Below are 24,994 nucleotides of genomic sequence, written 5' to 3' on the forward strand. Positions count from 1 at the left end.
GGAGAAGGAGGGGAGGAAGAGGGGAAACGAAAAACAAAACCCCAACCCCAACTTCGGCCGGGCGAACCTCTCAGGGTGCAAGTTCCCAACAACTCCCCCCCGTGCGGCGGGCTGGGCCCGCCCCCTCCGCGCCGGGCGGGCGCTGCGCGGGCGCTGCGCGGGCGCGGGCGCAGCGTGCGCGGGGCGGGCGCCGCCTCGACCGCGCTCCCGGCGCGCAGAGGGGAGGGAGGAGGCGCGGGGGAGCGGGGCGGGAGCGGAGCGCGGCGGCGGCGGCCGAGCCGAGCCCAGCCGAGCCGAGCCCAGCCGAGCCGCTTGCAAACGAGCGGTGGCACAGGGTCTTTTTTTGCGGGGGTTGCTTTTCTTTTTTCTAGGGCGGGAAGGTGGTGGTGGAGGGTCCGTCCCCGCCCGCGCGTTTGCGGAGAAGGGCCGGCGGCGGCGCCGGGGGTGCTCCGCGCCCTCGCCCTGCCCGCGGTGCAGTTAAGATGCGCCCCGGACGCTGTGTGGTTGCAGCGCGGCGGCGCTGATATCGCTCACCATGGACAGCTTCGACTTCGCTCTCCTTCAGGAGTGGGACCTGGACTCTCTGTGGTGAGTGGTGCCTCTGCCTCCCCCCGGGCGCAGGGGGCAGCAGCCGGGGGGGCGGAGTGGCAGGACCTGGGGGGGTGCTATAACGGGGGGTGTGCAATAAGTGAAGGGGGTGCAATAACTGGGGGATATGCAATGATTAGGGGTGTGCAATAATTCGCGTTGGGTGCGCACTTATCTGGAGGGGTGCAATAAATTTGAAGTGTAATAATTTTGGGTGTGCAAGAAGAGGGGTGCAGTGGCTCGGGAGTGCAGTAGATGGGGCGGCGGGTGCATTAGCAAGAGAGGGTGCAGTACCCCGGGAGGTGTCTTCCCTGGCACTTGCTCTCCCAGCATTGCTGGCCCGGGAGGGACAGAGGGAAGGATGCCCCCCTCTCCTGGCTGCCAGAGTGGGTCCGGGAGGTGAATGTAGTATTTGGCTGAGGGGGTCTCTTGCTCTGGCTTAACCCCCCCCCCCCCGAGTAATCCCCTATGTTTACCCGCCACTGGCACGTCGGGCTGCGCTCCCGGAGCTCATCCCCCATCCCTCCTGCACGCCCCATTCACACAACCCTCATTGCCCCGCAACTGCCCCCCGGCCGCCTTTATTGCCCCCGCACTCCTGACGCCCCTCTCCGCTGCACTCTTCTGCCCTTCCCCCCACTCCCGCCTTGCATGCCCTTGACCTCCCCGGCGCACCCCCGTCCATGCCCTCTCCGGCGGCGGGTGCGGAGCTGCCAGGGAGGAGGGGAAACAATTTCTAGAAATGTCATTAGCGGCTGGAGGTGGGAAGCGCTGCCCTCCCTCCCCGCTCCACGCACCACCCTCCCCAAGCCGCTGCCGCTGCCAAGTCCCGGAGTTTGCTGCGGGAGTCACGCCGCCCTCGGGCGACCGCCGCTCCCCGCCGCCGGCCCAGCAAGGCTTGGCTCCGGGGGAGCCGGCCGGGGTTAGCGGTGGGGACGCGCTCCGTGGCGGTCGCCGCCGAGGCCACCCGGTGTGCGGGGAGGTGCCCCCGGGCAGCTCCGGGACCCCCGGGGCGACGCCGCGGTGGGACGCGATCCCGGCGGATCCCCTCACGGTGGGATGCCGCGGGGCCTCGCCGCTCCCACCCGTGGGCAGGCGGTCGGTGTGTGCCTCCCTCCGTCGGACTGGGTGCGCTCAGCCGTGGTGCGGGCCTGCGGGCAGCCGGGACAGCGGTGGCAGTTTGCGTCCGGGTGGTTAGATCAGTAGTTTGGGGTGCTGAGATTACTTTTGCCTGACATTAGTTAACGGTGTGCATTATTATTTTTTTTTTTTTTTAACGTGTCAGATCATCTATATTTTCTGATAGTACAGTGCACGTTCGACAGTGCTGGCTTATCTCTTCGGTGGCAGGTGTAACAAAATAAGCTGGACCAGAGAGTCCCATTAGTTGAGCCTTTTCTTACAAAAGACCTCAGGATGATGAGAACAGCTTGCACTGCATAATGCGGGTGCTTAGAAATGCATACATTGATAACATCCAGCCTAATAAAACTTTTATATTGCGATGGGAACTTTAAAGAGCGCATATAATACAAAATTAGTTATTACCCCATAAAAGTTTTTAATTACAGTGTTTTTGCCTGTGACACAAGTTAAGGTTATGTCCTCATTTCAATTATAAATACCAATATTCAGTTTATGTCCAAACCATAACATTTATCTCTGGCCCGATTTTAAGTTTTCAGTCCATATGCACAATTTTACAATTAAATTACACATTGGGTTTTTTTTGTTTGTTTGTTTGGTGTATTTTTTTTTTCTATTAAGCAAGCATGAGAGAAATAATACTTTCACACATTCAAATACTTTGCCCTTTCTCCTTGAATGAAGATAAACTTCAAGGAATTTTCTTTTCCCAACAAAAGCGTGCTGCAAGCTTGCTATTGGAGTTAATACTGAGTTTGAAAACCTAACAATGTAACTCTGGAAAGCTAGGGCTTTAGGCTGTGTCTGGCAATTGCTCAATTTTGTAACCTTTTCAGTATGCTTTACAAATATTGTGGAGCCACTTTCAAATGACCGTGGTTGCCATAAAGCTCCTGTACGGGTCCAAAAAGACATCAACCATTTTCCAGCTAAATTCCTTGCTTAAAAACGTCTGTATTTGTGTTACAAGTGAGCTTGTGTTTTCACAGAACTTGTTGTTTTCCTCTGCAGTTGTTGCAGTTTAGAAGGTTCAACAGAAAGGCTTCAAATAGCACATTAAAAGCTGTTCTGCAGTGACCGGCCTGCACTCATCGCTAAACTCTCACCCCTCTGTAGGGGTCGCACCCCCAGACGTCCAGAGCAGTCCCTAGTGAGGGGACCACACCTGCTGTCAGCGGAGCTCATCAGGGCAGCAGAGCGTTTGCAGGTGTCTGCTCTTGTGTGTTTGTGCCCTTTTGGGGCACTAGGTTCTGCTTGGAGTATCTGAGATCTCGAGCTGGAAGTTTATAATGAAACAGCTCTTTTGGCAAATGGTTTGAAATAGTAATTTTGAGAAGTCGTATGAGCAGTATTAAATAAAAACTTACTTTTGCTTCGTGAAAGCTCCTAAAATCTGACGTGAAGGCCAGCGGTACCTCGGTGCTGCAGCTTCTGTGGCAAAGGGCCGTCAGTCAGTCCCATCGCAGGCAGGGCGATGATGATGGGCAGGTTATGCACATTCTCAAGAAGCCTGAGCTGGATACTGTGCTAAACTGACCGAAACAAAGCTGGTGTGTTGATTTTAAGCTCCAAAGGCTTGTCAGGATGCCTTCAAATTAGTGCAGTTGTTGCCAAAAAGGGATATAAAATAGACCACGTAGATAGGAAGTACTTTATGGCAAAGAGCAGCGCTTAAAGCAACTTAATTTTCTCTGCAGCGAGAATGAATGTTGTTCTTTATTCTTTTGAATGTAGTCATAATGGCAATTTGTGCACTTAATTTATGACTGAAAACCCACTTTTTGCAGTATTTGGTGAACGTTTTGCTTAAGAGTGCAGTAATTAAATATTAATGTGCTGTTCTAAAGTGCCTTTTTTATTTAGTATGTTCTTGGAAAATCAGAAGGGTATGAAGAGAGATTTCCAGATGAACAGCAGCATTCTAATCAATTCTCATTGATTGTTACTTTTATACTATTAATGAATTTGTTCTCCAATACACGCTATGTCTTTTACTGTGCTGTAGCATAGAAAATGTAATAATATATTATGTCATGGCTATAAGATAGTATTTAATTAGTAAACTGCAATGGGAGAGTATTGTGAGCTGTTTTCTACTAAACAGCAGTTTTTCCAGGTTGTATTGATGCCAATAACACTTCTGCTTCCCAGAAAACTACTATAATTCAAATAGTGAAAGCTGAGTACAAACTCAAACAGAAAATTTAAGAAAACATACCAATCTGTGGCGTAAACAAAACTCATGCCTATTTGGTAAGCTTTTTTTTGAACATCTGGGATGATCAGCTTAACTTGTGTTGTTACCACTAACAGTTATCCTGAACACACGGCACTGATGACTTTGAACCACAGCCCCATCTCCTGTTTTTCTTTCTCCAAGCATTTATTTGTATGCTGTATGTGTACTTTTACTTGTCCAGACTCAAGGATGTGGATTCTCCAGTGCCTTATAGCTTTGTCTTTGTTTACACCAGACAAAAAGAGATGGAATATCTCAGAAGTGCTCTATATGCCTCTTGTACAGCAGTAAACATGCTACACATGATGGAAAGCAGTAAATGATCAGACCAAAGGATGTAATTGGAGTTCCAGGACTAGTTCTGCATTACAGGCGTTTGTGGTCGTGTTTGTCTTATTTAACAAATCTAGATCAAAATTCAGCCAGGTCCTTAATGCTGTGTTTGGGTTTAGGCACGATGATAGCTCTGGTGAAGACCACTTAGGAAAGGCTCTCCTCACATGCTTTTGTAAGAAACATGCATAGGCTGAGTTTGCTTCCTGTTCATTAAAAACAATTAGCAAATTTATTAAAGCACTTACAGTGTTGTTCCAAACAAGAAAATAATTTTGAGTGTAGTATGTTTGTTAGCCACAAACAAAACAGTGCTTGTTTAGGTAGAAGAAGCCAAGTATCTAATAGGTTTATTTGGTACTTATCTGATACTTCTGGATATTTTCAGTTAGCATCAGTTTTGTAGGGGTTGGATAGTCATGTAAAAAATGTATAGCTGTACAGCTTCCAAGTTGAGATCAATATCAAATGCCACAGTGTAAGGTGGCCCAGTGTGTTTTACAGACCATGTATTGAATTACTAGTTCATTTGCTATCTTTGGGTCTGTTCCTGCTCCATTTGAAGTCAATGAGAGTTTTGTTTGGAAGTTGCTATTAACAAAAAGTGGCCAGACATCCAGCAGTCTTATAAATGAACCTTTTGTAACTTCTTGATCCCAGGTTGTCTAGCTTTTAGTCGCTACATTTTTTATTTGTGTAAGTCAAGATTTTTTTCTCATGTTGCACAACGCTTACTGGGACAGTTTTAGAAAGCTAATTCTTCAAATGCTTCTTCAGTCAAAGCAGAAAATCAAGATGCTTATTTTCAGATAACAGTAAGCAGTTATTCTCAGAGCAGAGGTGTCACTCAAACCATTCAGTAGGGCTAGAGACTGGACCAACTTACCCCTTTTAAGACAATACTCAGCAAAAATAACTCCTTCTCACAAAAAATTAAGTTAGTGTCTTCTTTTATCTCCTGTTTCTTTTACAACTCTACTCAATCCCGTGTCTTGGACTTTGTCCCTTACTCCTCTCATTTCAGCTCTTGGCCTCTTTCTACAAGTGTTACTTGAAATCCTATTGGTCTCCTCATTTCCTCGTTTGTGGTGTTTCCCACTCTACCTTCCTCCCAGTGTCAACTCACAGCTACCACCTTCCCCTCACTGAGTTCCCATCTAAAAATTTGCTCTTTCTGTGATGATTATAAGTTGTGAGCGAACAATAACATGAGTAATAACTATAGACTGTTCCCTTCTCTTGCTTTCACAGCATGTTCTCTCTTCCTGATGCCTGTTTTTCAGTCTGGAAGCCCTTTGGGTCAGGAATTACTTTTATTGTTTGAGGTTTTTTTTTCTTATAGTGCTGAACAAATTGTATGTACTAAACATTATAAATAATAAGAAAACCAAGCTTTTCATGATTATAACACTTTATAAACATCAGCTGAATAGTAATATTTCAAAAATATTTCAAAAATACATCTGTCGTGCTATGTGAGTGCTCATTTGCTGGGTGTAATGTACCACATCCTCCTCATTTGGTTTAAGTCTCCACCGCGTCCAGAGGCTTTGCCAGTTTATACCAGATGAGGATTTGGACCATCACCTCTGATTTGCAGTACACAGTCCCCCTTTTTAAGAACAATTATTTTTTAAAACTTCTGCTTTGTTTTTGTCTGATGAATGACATTTTGATATACCAGTAGGACAGTGAATGTGCTTTCATCTCCTCCCTGAGGACTGTTTGAGCACCCATGCCCAATGGGGTGATGCAGGAGGAGAACAGCCCTTTGGGCTTTCCTCCTAACACTCAGACTTGTAGATTTGTGCTGCTCTCTGAATGTCTGCTATCAGAAGTAGAGTCAGAAACCTTGCTAAGTTACTGGAGAAGGATTCAGAAGAGGACATGAGGTGCATTTAGTATTTCCCATTCTATGTGAGTATTTTGAGGAAAACACCAGGTTTCTTAAAACTAGTGGAAGAGAAATATGGGCCATTAAGAAAAAAAAAAAGACATAGAAAAAATACTGGCTGTGAGAACATCTTGTCATCCATGTATTAGCAATAACATCGTGCTGAACTCCACAACTCTCTCATTAGAGAAAACAACTGTTTAATTGCAAGATTTTTAACCTCATATAACAAATTAATCCATTTGCATCAAATTCATGACTTGGAAACAACAAAGCATTGATAAAACATGTTCCAGCAATTACCTGCAGTGTATGTTCAGAAATACCTTTAAGTCTGATTATAACTTTATTAACAATAAGAGTAATAGAGTAAAATAAACAGAAATGAAGAAAAACTGATACAACTAGAAAACAGGGAGGTTAAATTCTGTGTGAGGTGGTGTCTCATCTAACAAATTGATCAAGTTGTAGCTTTGAAGTGACATCCTCACAAAACGAGATTTCACAAAGATGGCCTTTTCTAGGAAACCTGTGTGAAGTTCCCATGTCTACAGGCTGCTTAGCTGTAAGGCTAATCCCAGTGGAGAACCACAAGTTATTTGTGAACAACTGAAAGGAGGAAAAGGGAAGGCTGTAACCAAGCTTTCTTGGTTTTGAATACGACTGCTTCTTCGTAAACCTTGTCCTGCTGGGGAAGGGAATTACCATTTTGGTGCCACTGCGGGGGGCTGGATTCGCTGCTGGGGAACCTGCCTGGTCCCCGCTCCAGCCAAACCCACTGTGTTTACGTCATTACTAGTGGGGCTACTCACTGGCCTTCTATCTCTTAAAATCAATGTTAAAGCATGGGTTGTGCTTGCTGGTGCAGCTTAAGGCCCCAGAAGAGCAAAAATGGTCACTGATAGTTTAATATTCAGGTAATAATCTATATAATTTCTGAATAATTTGTGGGCAAGTACTAATTTATATTTAGGAGAAAGAGTGAATGTACTTTAGCAATAGTTAAATTAGCATGATGGCAGTTATTAATATTCTGTGCTAAACATTTTCTATGTTTTTTCAAAGGTAAAAATGCATAACGTGTTCCTCTCTTACAGTTTGGTATCTCAGCTTTCCTAATACTTTAAGGAAACAAAAAGTAGTGTTAGTAACTTAAGATGACTGCATTTTATCCTCTTAGGAAGATTTTAACCTGTATACATGTACCAAGGTCCTGGTTACAATGTATCTTGGGAAATATGACAACAGGAATGCAATTTAAACTTATCCTCAGAGATCCTTTATGTATTTTTTAAAAAATAAATTAGTTCCAATGCAGCAGTGGTGGTCTCAGCAGTCAGAAAACACTTAAAATTATGCAGAAGGGACCAGAAATCTTTGCTAAGAAGCTTTTTGCTGATGTGTTGTGTTTCTCAATAAACATGATCCACAACTGTAAGTACTTAAAACTAGAAACAAGAGGGTTTTATCTGACAAAGGTGCACAACTTCTTAATGTAACCCAGTCTTTCCGTGTGGTTGTTTTCATATGTTTTGGACCAAAGAAAGAGTCCTTTGTGGCTCAGCCTCATTTGACTGAATGGCAGGAATGGACAAATAGAAGATGAAGGTGGTGTCTTCTTACACTGGGTATGTTTTGATTGCTTTGAGCTGTGATCGCTTCTTATTGCATGTATCAGTTTTAAAATTTGCTAGGGAAAAACTGGTGGCCTTCCTAGTGCATGCATTTCCATGACGGTGCAGGCTAGGTGCCACAGTATTACGATGCCCTACGGTGGTACGAAAAATGTAAATAGGACAGACAGATGGATCAGGAGGAAAAAGCGTTGGTGAAGTATACAATTGTAGGGTTCAGGTTCAGAAGCCATCCCAGCAGTGGTTTCTCCTACCATTCATCTCCTTGTTTCTATGCTTGCCACCTTTGCTTTGGTCACTGTGAAGGTTTTAGGGAGCCTGCTCTGATGGACAGGTGTTGGCAGATATCCTAAACCTCCTCTGTGGGGGTTTAGCTTTTGTTCCGATGTTGCTAAGTAGTGTCTGCCTCCTAGTGATGCACCAAGAGAAAGTTGATTCTTTCTGTTATTGACCACTTCTGATTGACCAGGAGGGCTCATCTCTCAGATCTGTCAATTTTGGGAGAGAATGATGCGATTTTAATGTTTTTGTTCTTCTTTGTCATAGAATAGCAAGTCTGGTAGATGGTTGAACCTCAGTCCAGAAAAAAACAAAGTTTCTTGACAGAAATACTCTGGTGAAGATAATTATATTGATATGCATCCAATACAAGACACTTTTTAACTTTTTTTTTGTTTCTGAAGTAGTCAGGGAGGTAACCTGTCATATCATTGACTCTTTTTAAAGGACAAAGTAACAACAAAAGCTAAGCATGCATTTCTTCAATTGCGTTTGGCAAGGAGAGTGTAACATTTTCTGCAGGACAATGACCTTGAGTTAACTAAATGCCACCAGTTTAAAGAGTAAATTAATGTTACAAGTTGTTTGTGGCGAGGCCTGAAGACTGTCGAGAATTTCTTGCTACAAAGGGTGATGGTGTGCTAGTAATTTACTCAGGCTCCCTGCAAGGAAACCACCGTGGTCCCAACCAATCTGAACGAGTATAACCACGTTACCTTGTGTGTTTGGGTACCCCAGTGTGCTTGTGGCCAGCCCCTCCCACTGGGTAGGTGGGTCCAAAAGGGTCACAGGTTCATATGTTTCTCCCAAGTCATTTGTCTGCACTCCCTGATAAAAGAACCTTTTTCTAAGAAGGAGTGAATCCCTTCAAAGCCCAGCCATGCTCTATCATAAAAGTGACAATGGTTTTTTTTGTCATTGCCACCAGCTATGAAAATCTGTTCCAAACCCATAAAATTGGTAGCAAAAATGTGTGTATTTCCAATACATGTGGCTTCATGTATACCTGGACATTTAGTACAGTTGATTCTGCAACATCTGAGGTGAAATGGCATTGAGATAACCCCAACAAAGGAAAGCATAGATAAATGCTGTTGCTGCTGGACTCGTGCTGGCTTTTGTAGATCAAGGCAAAGTATCTCTTTACAACACTCTTCAAGGCTTCACACTGCACAAGAACTTACTAGCTTGCATGCATGGCTGTGTGAACATGATTACATACGATGTGGTAGAAATGCAACCTTTTCTGTTGTTGTTCTTGGAAGTATATAAGTAGCAATATCTTGAACTAATTACAGCTGATGTAAAGCACATTTAAGGAAACCCATTAGCGGAGAATTAGAACTAGAGCAGATTAGCTATTCTTTAATGGCCTTGACTGTAGATCTTTTGATGCCTTGGTAGCTTTTCTAGCACTCATTGCTCATCTGTCTTGACTAAATGACTGAAAAGCTTCTTTCAAGCCACAGTCTGGTTGTAATGTGAAAAAATCACTGTTTTCAGCTGAAAACATGATTAGCTGAAAAGGTAAACTTTACTGAGTTCTGTACTGCATTTGTTGTTGAGATTTAAAGCATTATTTCACTGCTCAATGTGACTGTATAATGGAAAGAGGAATCTCTAATATGCTTCCTTGGAGCTATTAATTATTTACTTTCTTGAAATACAGATCATAGACAATTCTACATGACTTCCCTTCTTACAGACTTTCTCATCTCTATTTTTGTATGCTTTGCAAATGCCTGTAAATTCATTTTCACTGAAACTGGAAATAAGTAATTTAGACTATTGCAGCTGTTTCATAATTAATTAATTTCAATTTAAAACAATCAAGTAGCGCCTGTCCATTGTTCTGTGTGCTTTTCTGAGGCATTAAGATTCACAATATCAACACAAGTTCCAGATGGAAGTGCATACTTTATAATCAGAGAAAAAAAAAAGTGTTTTTGTCAAAAACCTGAGGAGTCCTCCCTTGATCAAAACAGATAGTATTACACTTAGGCACATTTTTCAAGTTGTGAGCCATCACTTATCAGAGTTACTTAAAAGTAGCAATTTGAACCGTTATATAGGGTGTTAACTTATAGGTAGAACTACAGAGAGAGAGAAATAGTGATGTAAGACTATCTATTCCTTTGTTTCCTCAAATATTCCTAGCATCTGTTAAAATATAAGAAAGCTTAGCACATTTTCCCATTTCTGGCACTCTGTTTTCTATGATAAAGAGAAATATTTGCAGTGATAAATCATCTCTTTGCTGATAATCAACAAGTAACACATTCTCCTGAGAAAAAAAAATATGGTAAAATGAAACGAGAAATATTTAACAGAAGGAAAAATGATCCAAATGGTACACTGAGAAAGTCTGCGTGTCCCTGTACTTTAATAAATATTAGGGTTTGTGAAAGAACTTTTAATGTGGCAGTTTGCAATAAGAATAAAAAGTCTTTTTTTGAACATGAAAGACACTTATGTAAGAAGTCTATATTATGTAAATGTTATTGTTATTGGTGATAGCCCATTATAAAGGAACACTTTATATTCAGAAAAGCATTTGCAAATAATGGGATAGATGCAGCAGTCTCTAGTTCTGACTTGGACAACTTTCTCTTTGAAGTCAATGGAAGTTTTGCCTGAATAAAGGTGGAAGGAATTAGCCCATTCATTATTATCTGAATTACATCAAGAGCTGACTGCTGAACAATAAAATCATGATTCATAACATAACGGCTTCACTTAATTCTTTTGTAGTCTTAATATATCTCATTATATGGTACTTCTGTTCTTTCCTCTCTGTGCAGTATTCAAATTAATAACAACCACCTTTACATAACTGATGGTTAGACATGTTTTGCTGCCTTAGCAAGATCAAAGGATTTTATATACCCTTTTTGGATAGATACCAAGAATGGGGTGATCAATCTCTTCTGTAACCATTAAGCACAGTGTAAATATCTCAGGGTACCCAATTAGACACAAGTGGTTTGCCAGATACTGAGAGCATCACCAGTTGTCGAGAGCGTCAGCAGTTATCAAGAGCTTCCCAAGTCTGTGGGACAATCCAGGATTTATTAGGGATTAGTGGTGGTCTGAGTTGTCAATCCACTGATTTGTGCTCATTCAGCTGTGCCCTGCTGTAAGCAGCCTGCAAGAAATGTGGAGATAAGGTTCAAGAGAAAGATACTTCGCTTCCCTTCAGGCACGTTTGAGTGGGAAAGAGGCAGGGATGCATGGTCGTGCTCTAGGTCCTCTCCTGCCGATGTCCAAAGAGGAATGGATCTTAGAGTGAGGGAGATATAGCAAAATTAGAAGGGCATAAGCGAAGGAGACTGAAGAGAGCAGCCTGAGAAAAGGGACCCCCAAAAAAGCTTTAAGATGAAGCTGGAGTTAACCCCTCACCAGGAAGCCATCTGCAGCCTTTGGGCTTTAAGAATTCTTTTTATCTAGAGAGGTAATTGAAGCAAGATGTGTAACAGCTGCAAGATGTCAGGTTTGTCAGAGTAACTAGAAAAATGACTTCTGTGACACACTTGCACACAGCAAAGTAACCTATAGATTAAAAAAAAAGAAGAAAGGAATGAATTATCATATGGCTTAAAAAGAGGAAGGAAAATAGTCAAATAATGAAAGTTGCAGTTAGTTCTGGAACATGGGTGATTTGAAATTAAACTGCAGTGAAGGTTTCCCAGAAAAGGAAACTACTTACCTCTTTACCCCAATAGAAACAATAGTGAAAATCCTCCTGTTCACATCATAACCAGATTTCACTGATGGACTCAATGGCTAGTGCTCTGCATTGGCTCCTGGAGAGGGTGGCAGCGATGATATTTTACCCTTCTGCCAGTTGCTGTTATTCATGTGCATTAGCATTGGTAAGTAGGGACCTAGGTTTGCTGCACTAAGTGCTGTTCAGAAATGGGACAAAGAAGCAGTCATAGGACCAAAAACTTTGCAGACAAATTGAAAGACAAAAGAATATGATAGATAAAAGCAAAATTGGTCAGAAAGAAAAGACAGTATTTTAATCATCCAGACAAACAGTGATCACAGAAAACTGCCAGCCTGACAGTGGTGCCAGATGTTTGAGTGTGAGCATGATTGGGAAAAAACAGAACTTTCTTTGCAAGAACCTCAAAAAGAACAATGGAGCAATTTGGTGCATGTTTATGAGGACTCCTCCCAAACATGAGTGACAGCACAGGGATACCCTGAAGGTGTTAGTTTGGAACTTGGAAAGTGAATTGCTCTAATGGGCCAAAAGAAGACTAGAGTCAGCCTTTTTGTAATAGCTTTTGGTAATGACTTTTCATAATGATGGGGATAGGCCCCAAAGGGATATCACAGTGAGGAAAGTGGGAACTAGTGAAGAGCTGTTAAGAAAAGGGGCTCATAGTCCTGCATAGGAAATACTCTTTACTGCAGCATCCCAGCTGGAGCTGGCACTCATCTATGAAGTCCAGTTGTGCAAACTGATGTATGTGTAGCAGCAGAAAAAATGCCCTTGCCCAAAGATCTCAGTAGATGAGTAAGCTAAGTCTCTGTCAGTAATGCATTGTAGTTCAAAGCCACCAAAATCCCAATATATTAAAGATCTGCAGGTTCCCTGATGTGGGATGGTGTATCTCAGTGCCAGGAAGTTACTGGGAATGTTGGAGCCGGAGGTCATACAAGATCAAAGACAATGAGTGCACTTCAGCAGTCAGTATGAACTGACACAGAGAAATACCGCTTCCATGCACGTGATACTAGAACCTGCAGAATTTCCAATACAGCTGCTGCAAAGTCGGTTTGAAGATAATACACTCAGCTGCTGGAACAGCAGGGAAGCCAGGTGCTTGTGTGGTGGCAGCACAAGACATTGTTCTGGGGGCAGAAAGCCATGGGCTGGGTGAATGAAGGGTAGGACCAGCCGGGATTGTACATGATGAAGAGTTGCAGGGGTGTGGGAGAGCTCCCTGGGGCTATACTCGGAGATGTAGGTAACCTCTGTCGTACTTGGGAACCCTTCCACAATCAGTGAGGTGTGAGACTCCTCAGGACTCCGCGTACTGAAACGCTGATAACTATTAGGTATTCTTCAAGGCACTCCAGCACCTCATCAGAATACGTGAGGCACCAATGGGAACTAATTAAATATACCTATTAGAGTACTAGTATGGAGTACTACTCCAGTACTGCTGCTTCAGATCAGAGTGAGTCTTGGCACCCACACCACCAGTCAAATATACCCCAGTTCCCATTTTCAGAAATGACTTGGCAACATACCTCTCACTGGAAGCCTTAAAGAAAATGGAATTCTGATTTTTTGAACAAACATGTAACTCAAGAGTTTTCCTTTCCTCAGCTCATATTCACATGCAAAAACAGCTAATAAAATTTCAGTGGTGCTTATACTGTAATTTGGTTGGCGGAAGAAAACTCATCTGTTAAAGCTGAAGTCATCATAACTCATTAGGTGCTAATGTATCTGCTTTGTGGTAGAGAAACAGGCTAGCTCTATTGAAATGCTGTTAGTTCACCCTAATCCACTTGCTGTTCCCTCTTGAGAAGCAAAAAGTACAAACGAGTTTTCTCACAAATACTCTCTAAAAGTATGCTAAAGTAGTTGCATTTATGTTATCCCAGAATTGTGTCTCTGCCTGCAGACAAGTACAGAACCAAAGTGAATCCAGAAGTCTGAGTATGGTTCATGTATTTCCTCCTAGGAAGGCTCAGTAGGAAAGGCGATTGTTTGTGCTTGCAGATGTCCCATGTACGTGCAGTAAATCCAACATATTCTGAACATGTTGCTGGCCTGCTGCACCTGGTAATAAACCACGGCAATAAATCAGATGATCTACACATGCATAATAAATCTGATGCACCTGAATGCAAGCATATACAGGATGGACATGCTGTGCGCATACTGGCCATTTTCCAGGTCTTCTGAATGTCAGGCTTCCACCGTGACTGACTTGCCTGGGAGTCCTGGTAAAAACTGCTGACTTTCTATTTTCATGTCTGCATTCCCAGGGCATGTCTAGGGGGAGTGGGACATATGGGAGATGCTTGAGCATCATTTTTCATTGTGCCTGTGCTCACTCAAGCCACAAAATCACCCTGAAAATAAAAACAACCCCGCACTCATAAAGGTGCTCTTTCTGTAAATTTAGGCGATTTTTTTGTGAATTGTACCTCAAGTTCTTACTAGTTCAACTCTGTTCTCCAGGTTCTTTGCATGAAGGTTTTGTGTGTGTCAGGTGAATGCTCTTGGTTACCACTTCAGGGCATCAGCATCCTGAGTACCCTCTAAGTTTGCACTGAACGCTTATTTTTGTAGGAGGGCTTTAGCTTAAGAAGTGTGAATGTGTGAGTACCTTCCTGAGGGTGATGGAGATCAGGGTGCCTCAGGCAGGGAGAAATTGGATCCTGATAGTCCCATGCTGTGATTGTGTATTCTCCTCCCACCTTCGACGATGTGAATTTAGAGTGGTGAACTTCAGGCCATGGTGAAGATGCTAAAATGGGCCAAGGGTTGCTCTCTGCCTTGTAGGCCAACTGGCTTGGCACAAAGTATTTCCATATGGTGGAAAACAGGGTCACCACATGCAAATTTCCTATTGGAAATGCTTCCTCACCACTTGGCCATTGGAAATGCTAAGTGTAAGCACAAAGTTTTGGAAATTTTTTGGTCTGAGTGGGATCAGGAACAAGCCCCATCAAGAAACAGCAGAAGAGGATCACAGGTCTGACCAGATCAACGCTTCCTTTACCCCCACCTCTGCATTTATTTGATAGCCCTGTAGGATTGTGTGACTGATTTTGTAGAAATGAAAACATTTACTTTCACTGGCAAATGAGCTTTCTTTACCATCATAATATGGGCTGCATAGAAATGTAGCTGGGGACTTCACTGGATTGTAAATCACTGCACTTGTGTTTAAATAAGTAGTCTATTCCGAGCAAAGATGCTAGCATGTTTTCAATAAAACAGAAAGTGTTTGAGGTATTACTAGACCTTATCGAGTTAATAATCCCACATCTCCCTAGGACTTTCTCACAGTGGTTTTCTGTGCCAATTCAGGACACTGCCTTTAAGCTAATTAGCAATTCTGAGCAAACTTGGAGGGAATTCATGTTTTTCTTCATCTGGGCAACATGCTTATCAAGTCAGCTACCTCCAGTCTGATGCAGCAGGCTGCCAACAGACTTGTCACAATTCATGAAGAACGCTTGCGGTGGAGATGGAAAGTATAATGAAAACCACATCCACCAATTAAACACCTACATTTCCTTTTAGAGTCCAAACAATGGACAGCTTTCTTTTTGCAAAAGAGATTTCTCAAATCAAAGCAACTCACAGAAGTAATATAAATTAGGAAGGAAGCTTTGAGTAGATCTTTAATGAGTCTCTGGTACAATGACAGAGTGAGGCATGACACATTCATGAATATGATCTACTTGCAAAGATTCGGCTCTCAGCAATCAAGCAAAAGTAGTGCAACTAAGTATGGGACATGTTTGCATCAGGTCTTTAGTACTTGTGATATTGGTCTTTTTCTGGATAGGTAAAGGGTACACCTGATGCTTTTCTTAGTGTATGATATGTGGTTTTAAACCCAGAAAATTAGCATAGGTCTTGTTTTTACTCAAGTGAACAGAAACTGACCTTCTCTTAATAATGGCAACACATAGAAGAAGATCTTTGAAAATAACCATGGACTTGTTAAGCAGAAATCAGAGAATAAGGTAGAGCCTGGATAAGACACATTCAGCAGTATTGCAGCTAGAGGGGTAGCAACAGGAGCTTGGGGAGCTATTTTCTCTGAAGAAAATTGCTGGTATCAAAACATTTCATTCCAAGGACACAGAAGAACAGAGCAGACACTTCAGAGAGTGGGTGTCAAAATTAATTTTACATAATTTTACTGACAACACTCAATTACCATACAGTTGATATGGGCCAGATGCATTGAAAGACATTACAAAAATACATGGGATGATGATAAAATCAAATGATATTATTGTTATTATTATTAACACTGGGACTGTATTTACCTCAAGTGATGCTCTGTGATATTTGGCACCAGTCACACTGAATGCCGCATCAGTAGGTCTATAAGCAGTTCAGCTGTGTTCACAGGCAACAACATCTGTGTTCCTCAGTTTTGCCCCATTTTTTTTTTCAGAAGGAAAGACTAACTATTTTGGGCTCAGCATCATGTGAGTAAAGTTATGCTTCTCCTTATCCAAAGCCTATAGGGCTGCATGGTGCTATACGTGAAGCTCCGCTTCAGTCTTTGTTATCCTGGAGATCTCTGCCCCGCTGTGCTATGTACACATGCTTCCTGGAGGATGAGGGCCAGATGAACTGTTTTTTGTGGGCACAGGCACCTGACAGGCTTAAAAAGAGAGGGGTGGAAACAGACTTATCTGTGAGACTGTGTTTTCTAAGCACAACAGAAAGTCAGTGTGTTGCTCATTGTACAGCACTTCATACAATGATGTATCTAAACCTGGAGTCTGTAATCTAAGGTGTGTGATTACTGAGAAAGTCAGTCGGTTGAGGCAAGAGACATAGTTTTATTGCTTATGGGGAGTACAGACTAACGGAGCAGAAGTATCTTAGGTCTCCAGTATAAAGAAAATGCAAGCAGCTGTGAAAGGTCAAAGTACAGCAAGTAATCCACAAAGGATGCTTCTTAGCAAACTAGAGACATATATAGTTTGCAAGCTGAATGCAGTACTAGCTTACTAGCTGCCTATTTATCTAAACTACCAAAAATCACTTTCATTATGTCTGTCATTTAATATGCCTAAAGATTGCCATATCAGCCAGAAATTCCTCTGATTTATTTGGAGACAGGATTTTGATTTTGTACGTTGAACCAAACGGTGCAAGTGTATGCCAGGAGATTAATTTAGCTGGTTGTGTGCCACAAAAGCAGATTCTTACTTGAGCCTTCACAGCTCTTAAGTGAGGTGCAACATAGTGGTTTACGTGCACAGATTAGGCAGAACTAATTTAGCAAATTAGGAACCCCAGAAACGTGCACAGGTTAGGCAGAATTAATTTAACAAATTAGAAACGCCAGAAACCCCACACAACCCAAACTAGACACACAAGATGTCCTCGTTTTCTGGCAGAAACACACTTAGACATGTCTCCAGCTTTGCTAGTGCACATGCCTAGAGACAATGTTAGGACTGGCAGTCTTGTTAGCCCCGTACACGAGGGCCTGGAGAATTTTGAGATACCCTGTGGCCAAACACTGTGCTGCTTGCGTGCCACACATTACACAGCTTTGGGACAATGGCACCCAGGGAAGTCAGGTCTTCCCCTTCCCAACTGCATGTTTCTTCCTGGTCCCATGGTCCCTCCATTCCCACATCCCTACTGGGGTCAAGCTCCAGGAAGGGTGGTGAAGGGCTTGTCACTCAGAAAAGCCTTTGGCCAGATAAACAGGGCACGTTCCTTGAGACTGAATCTATGGATGTGAACCCCATGCTGGAGAGAGACTTGGATCTGGGCTTCCCATTTTATGCTAGTGTTTTGACCGTGAGAATGTTCGCAAAACAGTGTGCATGGCTGTGTCCTTTGGTTTTCTTTTAAAAAGTGTGCCCCTTTTGTTTGACCTAAATGCCCAAGAGGGCACATGGGTGGGACTCATGCTGATTTCATGGTGGAATCTAATCACAGCAAAACCCACAAGTTCTCTTTGACATTTTCCTTGGGCAGACACAGGGTTTGGCTCCCAGCATAGCCTCTGAGTGTTGAGAAGCTGGTTGTTGGGTATCCGTTTCTCCCCATCCTCGGTAAGGGGAGCTTTGGCACACAACGCAGCAGTGTAAGATCCAGTTTGGGAGCTGTGTGTCTAACTCTGCACCCAGCTGTGCAGCTCATCTCTGTACCCAGGTCTTTAAGAAGGAGGTTTAGATCTTAATGTCATTACATTTATTAAGTTTAATGTTACCCCACCAGATTAACTGAAGCCAGCTGCTTCTCGCTAGTGAGGACCGGTAAACATTATTTCAGAGGAGACAGGAACATTTGTCCTATCTTTTAGTTTTTCAGAGAAAGCATGTTTGCCTGGAAAATGTACCCAGTTTTGTTGTTAATGCCAAGGGGGTCTAAAAAGACAGAAGATAATTCTCATCTAATCTAATCTATTTAGAGTATTTCTGGTGAGCCCATTACTGGTGTCTGAGTGACAAATGAAGGTCTGGATTGCACCTGCCAGGTATGTGCCTGGGGAAAAGGCATGTGCGGCGCATAAGGGTAAAGGCATGCGTGTCCTCATGCTCTCATGCAAGAACTATCCTCTATTCAGCATTTTCTGGTGAGACCTATAATAATTCCCAGGAGAGAGCAGGTCAGATTTCTAAAGAATATCAGTAACTATGGGCTTGCCTATATGTGAGCGAGCAAAATACATGAGGATGTAAAATGAGTAGCCTGCTGTACAGTCTGCAGGGTGCTGGCATTGGTATGTGGAAAATTACACACATATGTGCAGTTATTTAACTGAACCCGCTTGTATAGATTTAAAATATGGCTAATGTAAAGCCCACACCAAATTCTAGGCATTTCTTGTAAGAATGAGAAGTGCCACTATATGGTAGAGCAGTCATAATCAGCAGCTTCCATCCAAATTTTGAAGATAGCCTTTATCTGTAACTGGTAACTTCCGTCATATTCTACAACCTGGTGCAGACATGAGCATGATGCACAGATTTCAGCATTAGCAGTAGCAGATAATTTCCTTCCAGAAAGAAGATGGGGACAAATAAGCATTCTGTTCTGTTCCTGTCAGCTAAAACATCTCTATCTGTTCCTGCTGCAGTTGCTCATTCTACAGGGCCACTCACACCAAACAACATTGAGCAAACAGTATGACATTTCGCACCTAAGGCTTCCTCTGTTCCTCTGCAACCACCTCTGGGCTGTCACAGCAAAGTCTCTAGCTCATCCAGCTTTATGCTCCCTCTATCAGTCTTTTACATAAGCTCCATCAACCACAAAGGGCTAGGGCCAAGTCTAGGACTACGTTGTGGATATCAAATGTGGCCACAGGGGAAAAGGGGAGGATGCAGTGTACAGGATTCCTTGTGTATGATGGAAAGTAGGAATGTGGTAAATCATAGAATCGTGGACTAGTTTGGGTTGGAAGGGACGTTCAAAGGTCAGCTAGTCCAAACCCTCCTGCAGTGAGCAGGTTGCTCAGAGCCCTGTCCAGCCTGGCCTGGAATGTCTCCAGGGATGGGGCATCTCCCGCCTCTCTGGGAAACTTGGGCCAGTGTTTCACCACCCTCAGTGTAAAACATTTCTTCCTCATATCTGGCCTGAATGTAGGAAGGTGGGTTACTTAAGGCCAGGCCACCATGTAACTGCCTCAGAGAGGCTGTCAGCCTGTGCTCTTTAAAGAAGACGCTGACAGTTCCTCAGAGCAAATGAGCTGAGCTCCTCTCCTGCTGCCCTGACTATGCCTGGTTACAGAAAGTGGTTTATTCAGGGGAAGGAGAAAAAAAAAAAGGCTCCTCATACCCTTCATGAGGCTGGCAAGCACCACTTGTCTGGCAAGCAGAGAAAACAGAAGAGTGAAGGGGCTTCAGATTTTACACCTCATCCCTGTTCTCCTCGGGCTTAAGACGGGGAGGAGAGGATGGCTGCCTGCAGGTTCGTTGCCCTGCGTGTCCATCAGCTGTTTGACGCTGGCAAAAATGAGAGTTTCATGGGGATGACTGGAGCCCAGTGGAGAATCTTGCCCATTGCTTCTGTGCTGCAGTGTGCCCCTCGTCTCCCACCCCCAATATTCAGTATTTTCTCATCAGTGAGAAGCAGGTAGGGAGCTGGGCAGCAGCAGAGCTTTTGTGCTGTCAGAGGGCTTCTCAGTGCAGCAATCTTTTTTTTGCTGGTTGTGTCTAGTGTCTCTGAGTACAAAGCAAAATAGGGAATCTGGCTGTTAGTGTGTATCCTCCCTAGACCCCTGCCTGCACTCATGGATGCCGGTTATCTCTGGAACCGGGTACAGTGCAACATATATACATTAGCAAAATCAGGTCCTTATGCTGTTCAGGAAAAACTGGCTCTGGACTGTATAGCTAAAAAAGCTATCTGTCTGAGCTACTTAAAATACTGCACAGTTTTTGCCAGCTGAATAAAACCAATAGCATTTCTATGAACAGAAAGCTTTTGACAACAGTCTTTGAATTATGAGTGGCAAGAACCATTCTCTTCATTTTTAACTTCTAACCCATGATGTATAACGTAGCCCTCATTTGAGGATAAGAGGTTAGTATCTTATTGACTTGGCTTTAAATTGCATTTCATTGTATTAAGGAGTATCTGTCATTTTTTTTCTGTGGAGCGACATATACTATAATGTATGAAATATTTGACTTTCACGTAGCTGTAAGGCTAGACTTTGGAAAACATTCAGCTACAAAGCTAAGATGGTATTTAGTGAAAACATCCCAGAAAATTATGATTTTACAATTACCTTATTGGTAGTTCGATTTTAATGTAGTTTTGCTGATAGCTACCTTTGTACTTAAGGATTGTAAATTAATTAGACATACTGCTTCATCTACTCAGGAGGCAGGAGAAGAGCTGAGCTAATAGCTATGGGAGTGCTGTACCAATTTGAGACTGAGGCTAAAATGACATGATAGAGGGAGAGGTTAGTCCTCTCCCAAGGTTGTCACTCCTGGTCACATTTTAATGTGAATTTATTGGACTGAAAGAGGTTAAAGAGGTAATTCTGCACAAGAAGAGAGAAATTTCTAACATTAAATGGAACTCATCAATAGTCCTGGTGTCTATGGGGAGTTGTCAGATTCCATAATATTAACCATGTAATTAACAGGATATATAAAGTGATGTGCTTTCAAATAATTTATATTTCAGATGCCTTTCGATGTGCTAATAATACGTCTCTTTTTTTCCCTCCAGTCTCTTGGAATCACTGCATTCCTTTTTCCCCCCCCTCGTCTGTATAGAAACCCTTCACATCTATCAGAGAATTCTAACTAGTGCTCATTCCCAAGGGTGACTTAATGGACAAAGTATGGATAAATCCACATGACAAATCCACTTTACAATATGGCACAGCTGGCATTCACTGCTCAAGTTCAGCTCACAAATAAACTTGTACAGAAACTGCAGCGAAGCAAAGTGCAGGTCAGTTCATATTGCTTCATTGTGTCCTGGAAATGACCTCTCGTATGGGTGGTGGTGATGCACCAACTTTTGCATCTCCCTTTCAGACGAGTAGAGGTGTGAGGGGTCATTTGCAGAGTACATTACAAGAGAGTGTGTTCTCGTTGGCATTTTTGTTGTGCTTCAAAACCTCATTTTTTCCATCTTCAGTGAGTAGGCTTTGAATACTTATAGGGTCTGGCAATTGTTAGAACTCAGATTATTATTATTATTATTATTATTATTATTATTATTATTATTACTACTACTACTACTACTACTACTACTACTACTATATCACTCATCTAGGTAGGGGAAAAAAGCTTCCCTTAGCAGTGGAATTACCAAAACTAGACTGTAGTTTTGTCTCTTGTAACCCATCAGCCCCACTGCATAAAGTCTTTGCCAGTGATTGCGTCTCCCTTGGGCTCCATTGACCTGGGGACAAAACACCAGCAGCTGGGGTGGTTTCAGAACTGTGCCTGAGCTGAAGGATGCTTGCATGCTCATGGACAGCTGGCTGCCATTGGCTGGCACGGATAAAAGACCAAGTTATTAGCACTGTGTAAACAGCTGCTGATTTTCAGGGGGACCTTTTTTTGAAACCTCTGTCAGATTTGGTTGAAATCGATTAGCAGGTTCAAAGTAATAGCCAGGGAAGAGGGAGCAGATGATGGGGAGACACCACTGTCTGATGCTTTGCTTCCTCAAGAAGCTCCCCTGACCATGCAGGACATATCAAACTGTGCAACACACCCGGGCTAAAAAGAAATTTAAGAAAAAAAAAATATTTCTTGTTTCAAAACCGTAGTTACTTGTTAGATGGAAAGAAAAGTGCAGGTTGATTATCTGGTGTGGAGCCCAAAACACATATGCACTTGCAGGAGATTTCCTGAGGGAGTAAATGAGATCTTTCAGGCAGGGCGATGGGGGAGGCAGCTGCAGCCTGTGAAGGGCAGTCGCTGTGTCTGCGCCGGACCCACTGCAGCATTTCACGCCAGAAGAGGCCTGACCTCTGGCATTTACAACTGAAATGATGTAAAACCACAAAAAGTTGAAGGGGAGAGGAGGGTGAAACCTGCACCTCAGTCCGAGACAGCTTGGCTTTCCCAGTGCATGTAAGCAGCGTGACGAGGGACAAGCCAAAATCTATACTCGCAAACCCTGTATGTCTGAGTGTTATATACTGGATTTATAAACTGACTTTGCTGCTGGATAGTCTAATGATTACATTTCACTGTGACTGAAGAGGAAAATGCCTGGTCTAGGTGCAGGACGCTGGCATAAATGTAAACCCGTGTAGGAACCTGTGCCTGCTTAGTGGTATCTAAAGGGTTTCAAGCTACTTTGCCCTGATATATGTAAGTAGCATATGGGAAAAATACTGTTTCCATGCTCACTTATCATAGTAGAAACATTTTTCTCTTATATCCTTAATACTTAAAACTGATAATCATAAGGTAATGGCATTTTTGACATATTCTAATACATTAGAATATGTCTATCAAATGTTGTCAAAAATCAATATTTTATAGTAACATTTACAATTAATCAGATGTTGGAACCTTTTCTCTTCCTGTACCCCAACCGTAGCATTGTGAAAATTCACTTATACAACCACTTACAGCAACTGAAAAATAAAACATTTCCACTCACCATACAAGTTCACTTTATAATAATTTAAAACTGCCTGTTACAACCAATAACTTTGGTGCTGGAAACCAGTGTAGCAGTTATAAAGTCCTGGCATATAACTTCTCTTGGAAGGCAGTGGTTTTATCACAGCCATGAACACGCAAGTGACCTGGGGCATAAAATTACTGCTCCAAAAAAAAAAGATCTATCTCCAGAAAATGCTCAGATATCTACTTATAACAATTACAACAATGATGATTTCACATCTGTTAGGCAGACAGTTTTAATCTGTAAAAGGTTAAGTATTTGACAGTTACTTCTTCTTACATACAGATTAGCTGCTTGAAGGTTTAACCTTTAGATGTACTTAAACAACTACTCTTAAAAATTTATTGTGTAAAACTACCCAAATAAAAACGGTCTCATCACTTGTAACTGAAGAATACAGAAGGTCTGGGATAATTTTCCCTTCCTTCTAACCAAATTACTCAGCTGGCTTTCTTCTTCATTTGTGCCTGAAAATATTTACGAGCACGCTGCTTTAATTTCATTGGGCACTGCTTCATAATTAGAGGATAAAAGGAAGATTCTGCGATGAAATGTGTGGAATCAGTTATTTTGACTCAATAAAGGAGTCTGCTGAAGAACATGGTTATTCTTGTACACTGAATTCTCTGAAGTGCCCTGAAAAGCTTGGAAGGGGGAGAGGGAAAGAGGGGATGAATCTTCATGTGGCCTTTGCACTTCTCCGGGAGTGGAGGAAGGGGAATTATTTGTGTAGTAGCAGAAAGATCTTCAGATTTCTCTAGGCTTTTATTAATATTTCCTAAGTATCATAAAACATGGCATGTTTTAAACCTCTTGCATGGAAATGAATCAAATTAAAAACGATCATGTGGAACTCGGATTGGTATATTTTGTTTTGATTTTCAGGCTGGCATTTACACAGCTCCACTGTGTCAGCAGGAAGGGCTTTCTCATTCACGGAAACACGGCTGCCCAGCCCTCACATTTTCCTTGATTAGTTACATCAGGCTATCTCAGTCTTCCTTTCTTGCTTCTCACAGTTGTGAACTTCTTGTTCTCCTGAAATGGCCAGAAATTGGATACCTGAGAATCTGGCCTTGGTGGCATTACAGGGACAGTTTTAATGGAAAAAACCCCCACCTTCCTGAACAAGGTTGGCAACATATTTGGCACAAATACATAATTGTTTCTTCTATCAGACACATAAATGCTCTATATCTGTGATTTTGGGAGAATGTGGAGAGGTGAGACAAGACTTTTTTGTGGAGAGTGCGTTGCTTTTTTTTTACCTGCATGGTGTACCATGCCATGACTCTGGATACAGAGAGATCAGATGACCTCAGTGCTGGGTGTGTGCAAAGGCTCATGCTCACACAGTCACAGTGTGTGTTGGGTAGGTTCTCCAGATAGGAAGCAGTGATGGTGTGGAAACAAGCCCTAGCACATGCCCTGGGTATTCCTGAGAGCCTCAGCACCAGCTGTGTTGCTCTACAGACCTCCTTTCCTACCCACTTCCTACACACTCCTGTAGACCTCATTTGTAGACCTCATACAGACTGGGGGATGAAGGGGTTGAAAGTAGCCCTGCGGAAAAGGACTTGGGAGTACTGGAGGATGAAATACTGGGTGTGAGCTGACAATGTGCACTTGCAGCCCATAAGGTCAAACATATCTTGGGCTGCATCAAAAGGAGTGTGACCAGCAGGTTGAGGGAGGTGATTCTGCCCCTCTGCTCTGCTCTGGTGAGACCCCACCTGGAGTCCTGTGTCCAGCTCTGGAGCCCTCAGCACAGGAAAGGTGCGGACCTGTTGGAGAGGGGCCAGAGGAGGCCACTAAGATGATCAGAGGGCTGGAACAGCTCTGCTGTGAGGACAGACTGAGAGAGTTGGGGTTGTTCAGCCTGGAGAAGAAGAGGTTCTGGGGAGACCTTATTGCAGCCTTTCAGTACTTATAAGGATCCTATAAGAAAGATGGGGATGGATGTCCCTGGGCAGCCTGTTCCAGTGCTCTGTCACCCTCACTGTGAAGAAGTTTTTTCTCAT

The 24,994-nt window shown here is 42.9% G+C and overlaps 1 protein-coding gene across 2 annotated transcripts in view; it reads left to right on the forward strand.

The window, feature by feature from the left end:
• Positions 1 to 218: 218 nt before the first annotated feature.
• The window catches only part of AFF3 (ALF transcription elongation factor 3), a 336,480-nt gene continuing 311,704 nt past the window's right edge, over positions 219 to 24,994 (forward strand). For both annotated transcript variants that reach the window (XM_065061339.1, XM_065061340.1), the window contains exon 1: positions 219 to 588. In XM_065061339.1, coding sequence (XP_064917411.1) covers positions 536 to 588 — 53 coding nt within the window. In that variant the 5' untranslated portion in view covers positions 219 to 535. The remainder of the gene's footprint in view (positions 589 to 24,994) is intronic.

This window comes from Columba livia, chromosome 1, assembly GCF_036013475.1.
Source record: "Columba livia isolate bColLiv1 breed racing homer chromosome 1, bColLiv1.pat.W.v2, whole genome shotgun sequence".
Lineage (NCBI taxonomy): Eukaryota > Metazoa > Chordata > Aves > Columbiformes > Columbidae > Columba > Columba livia.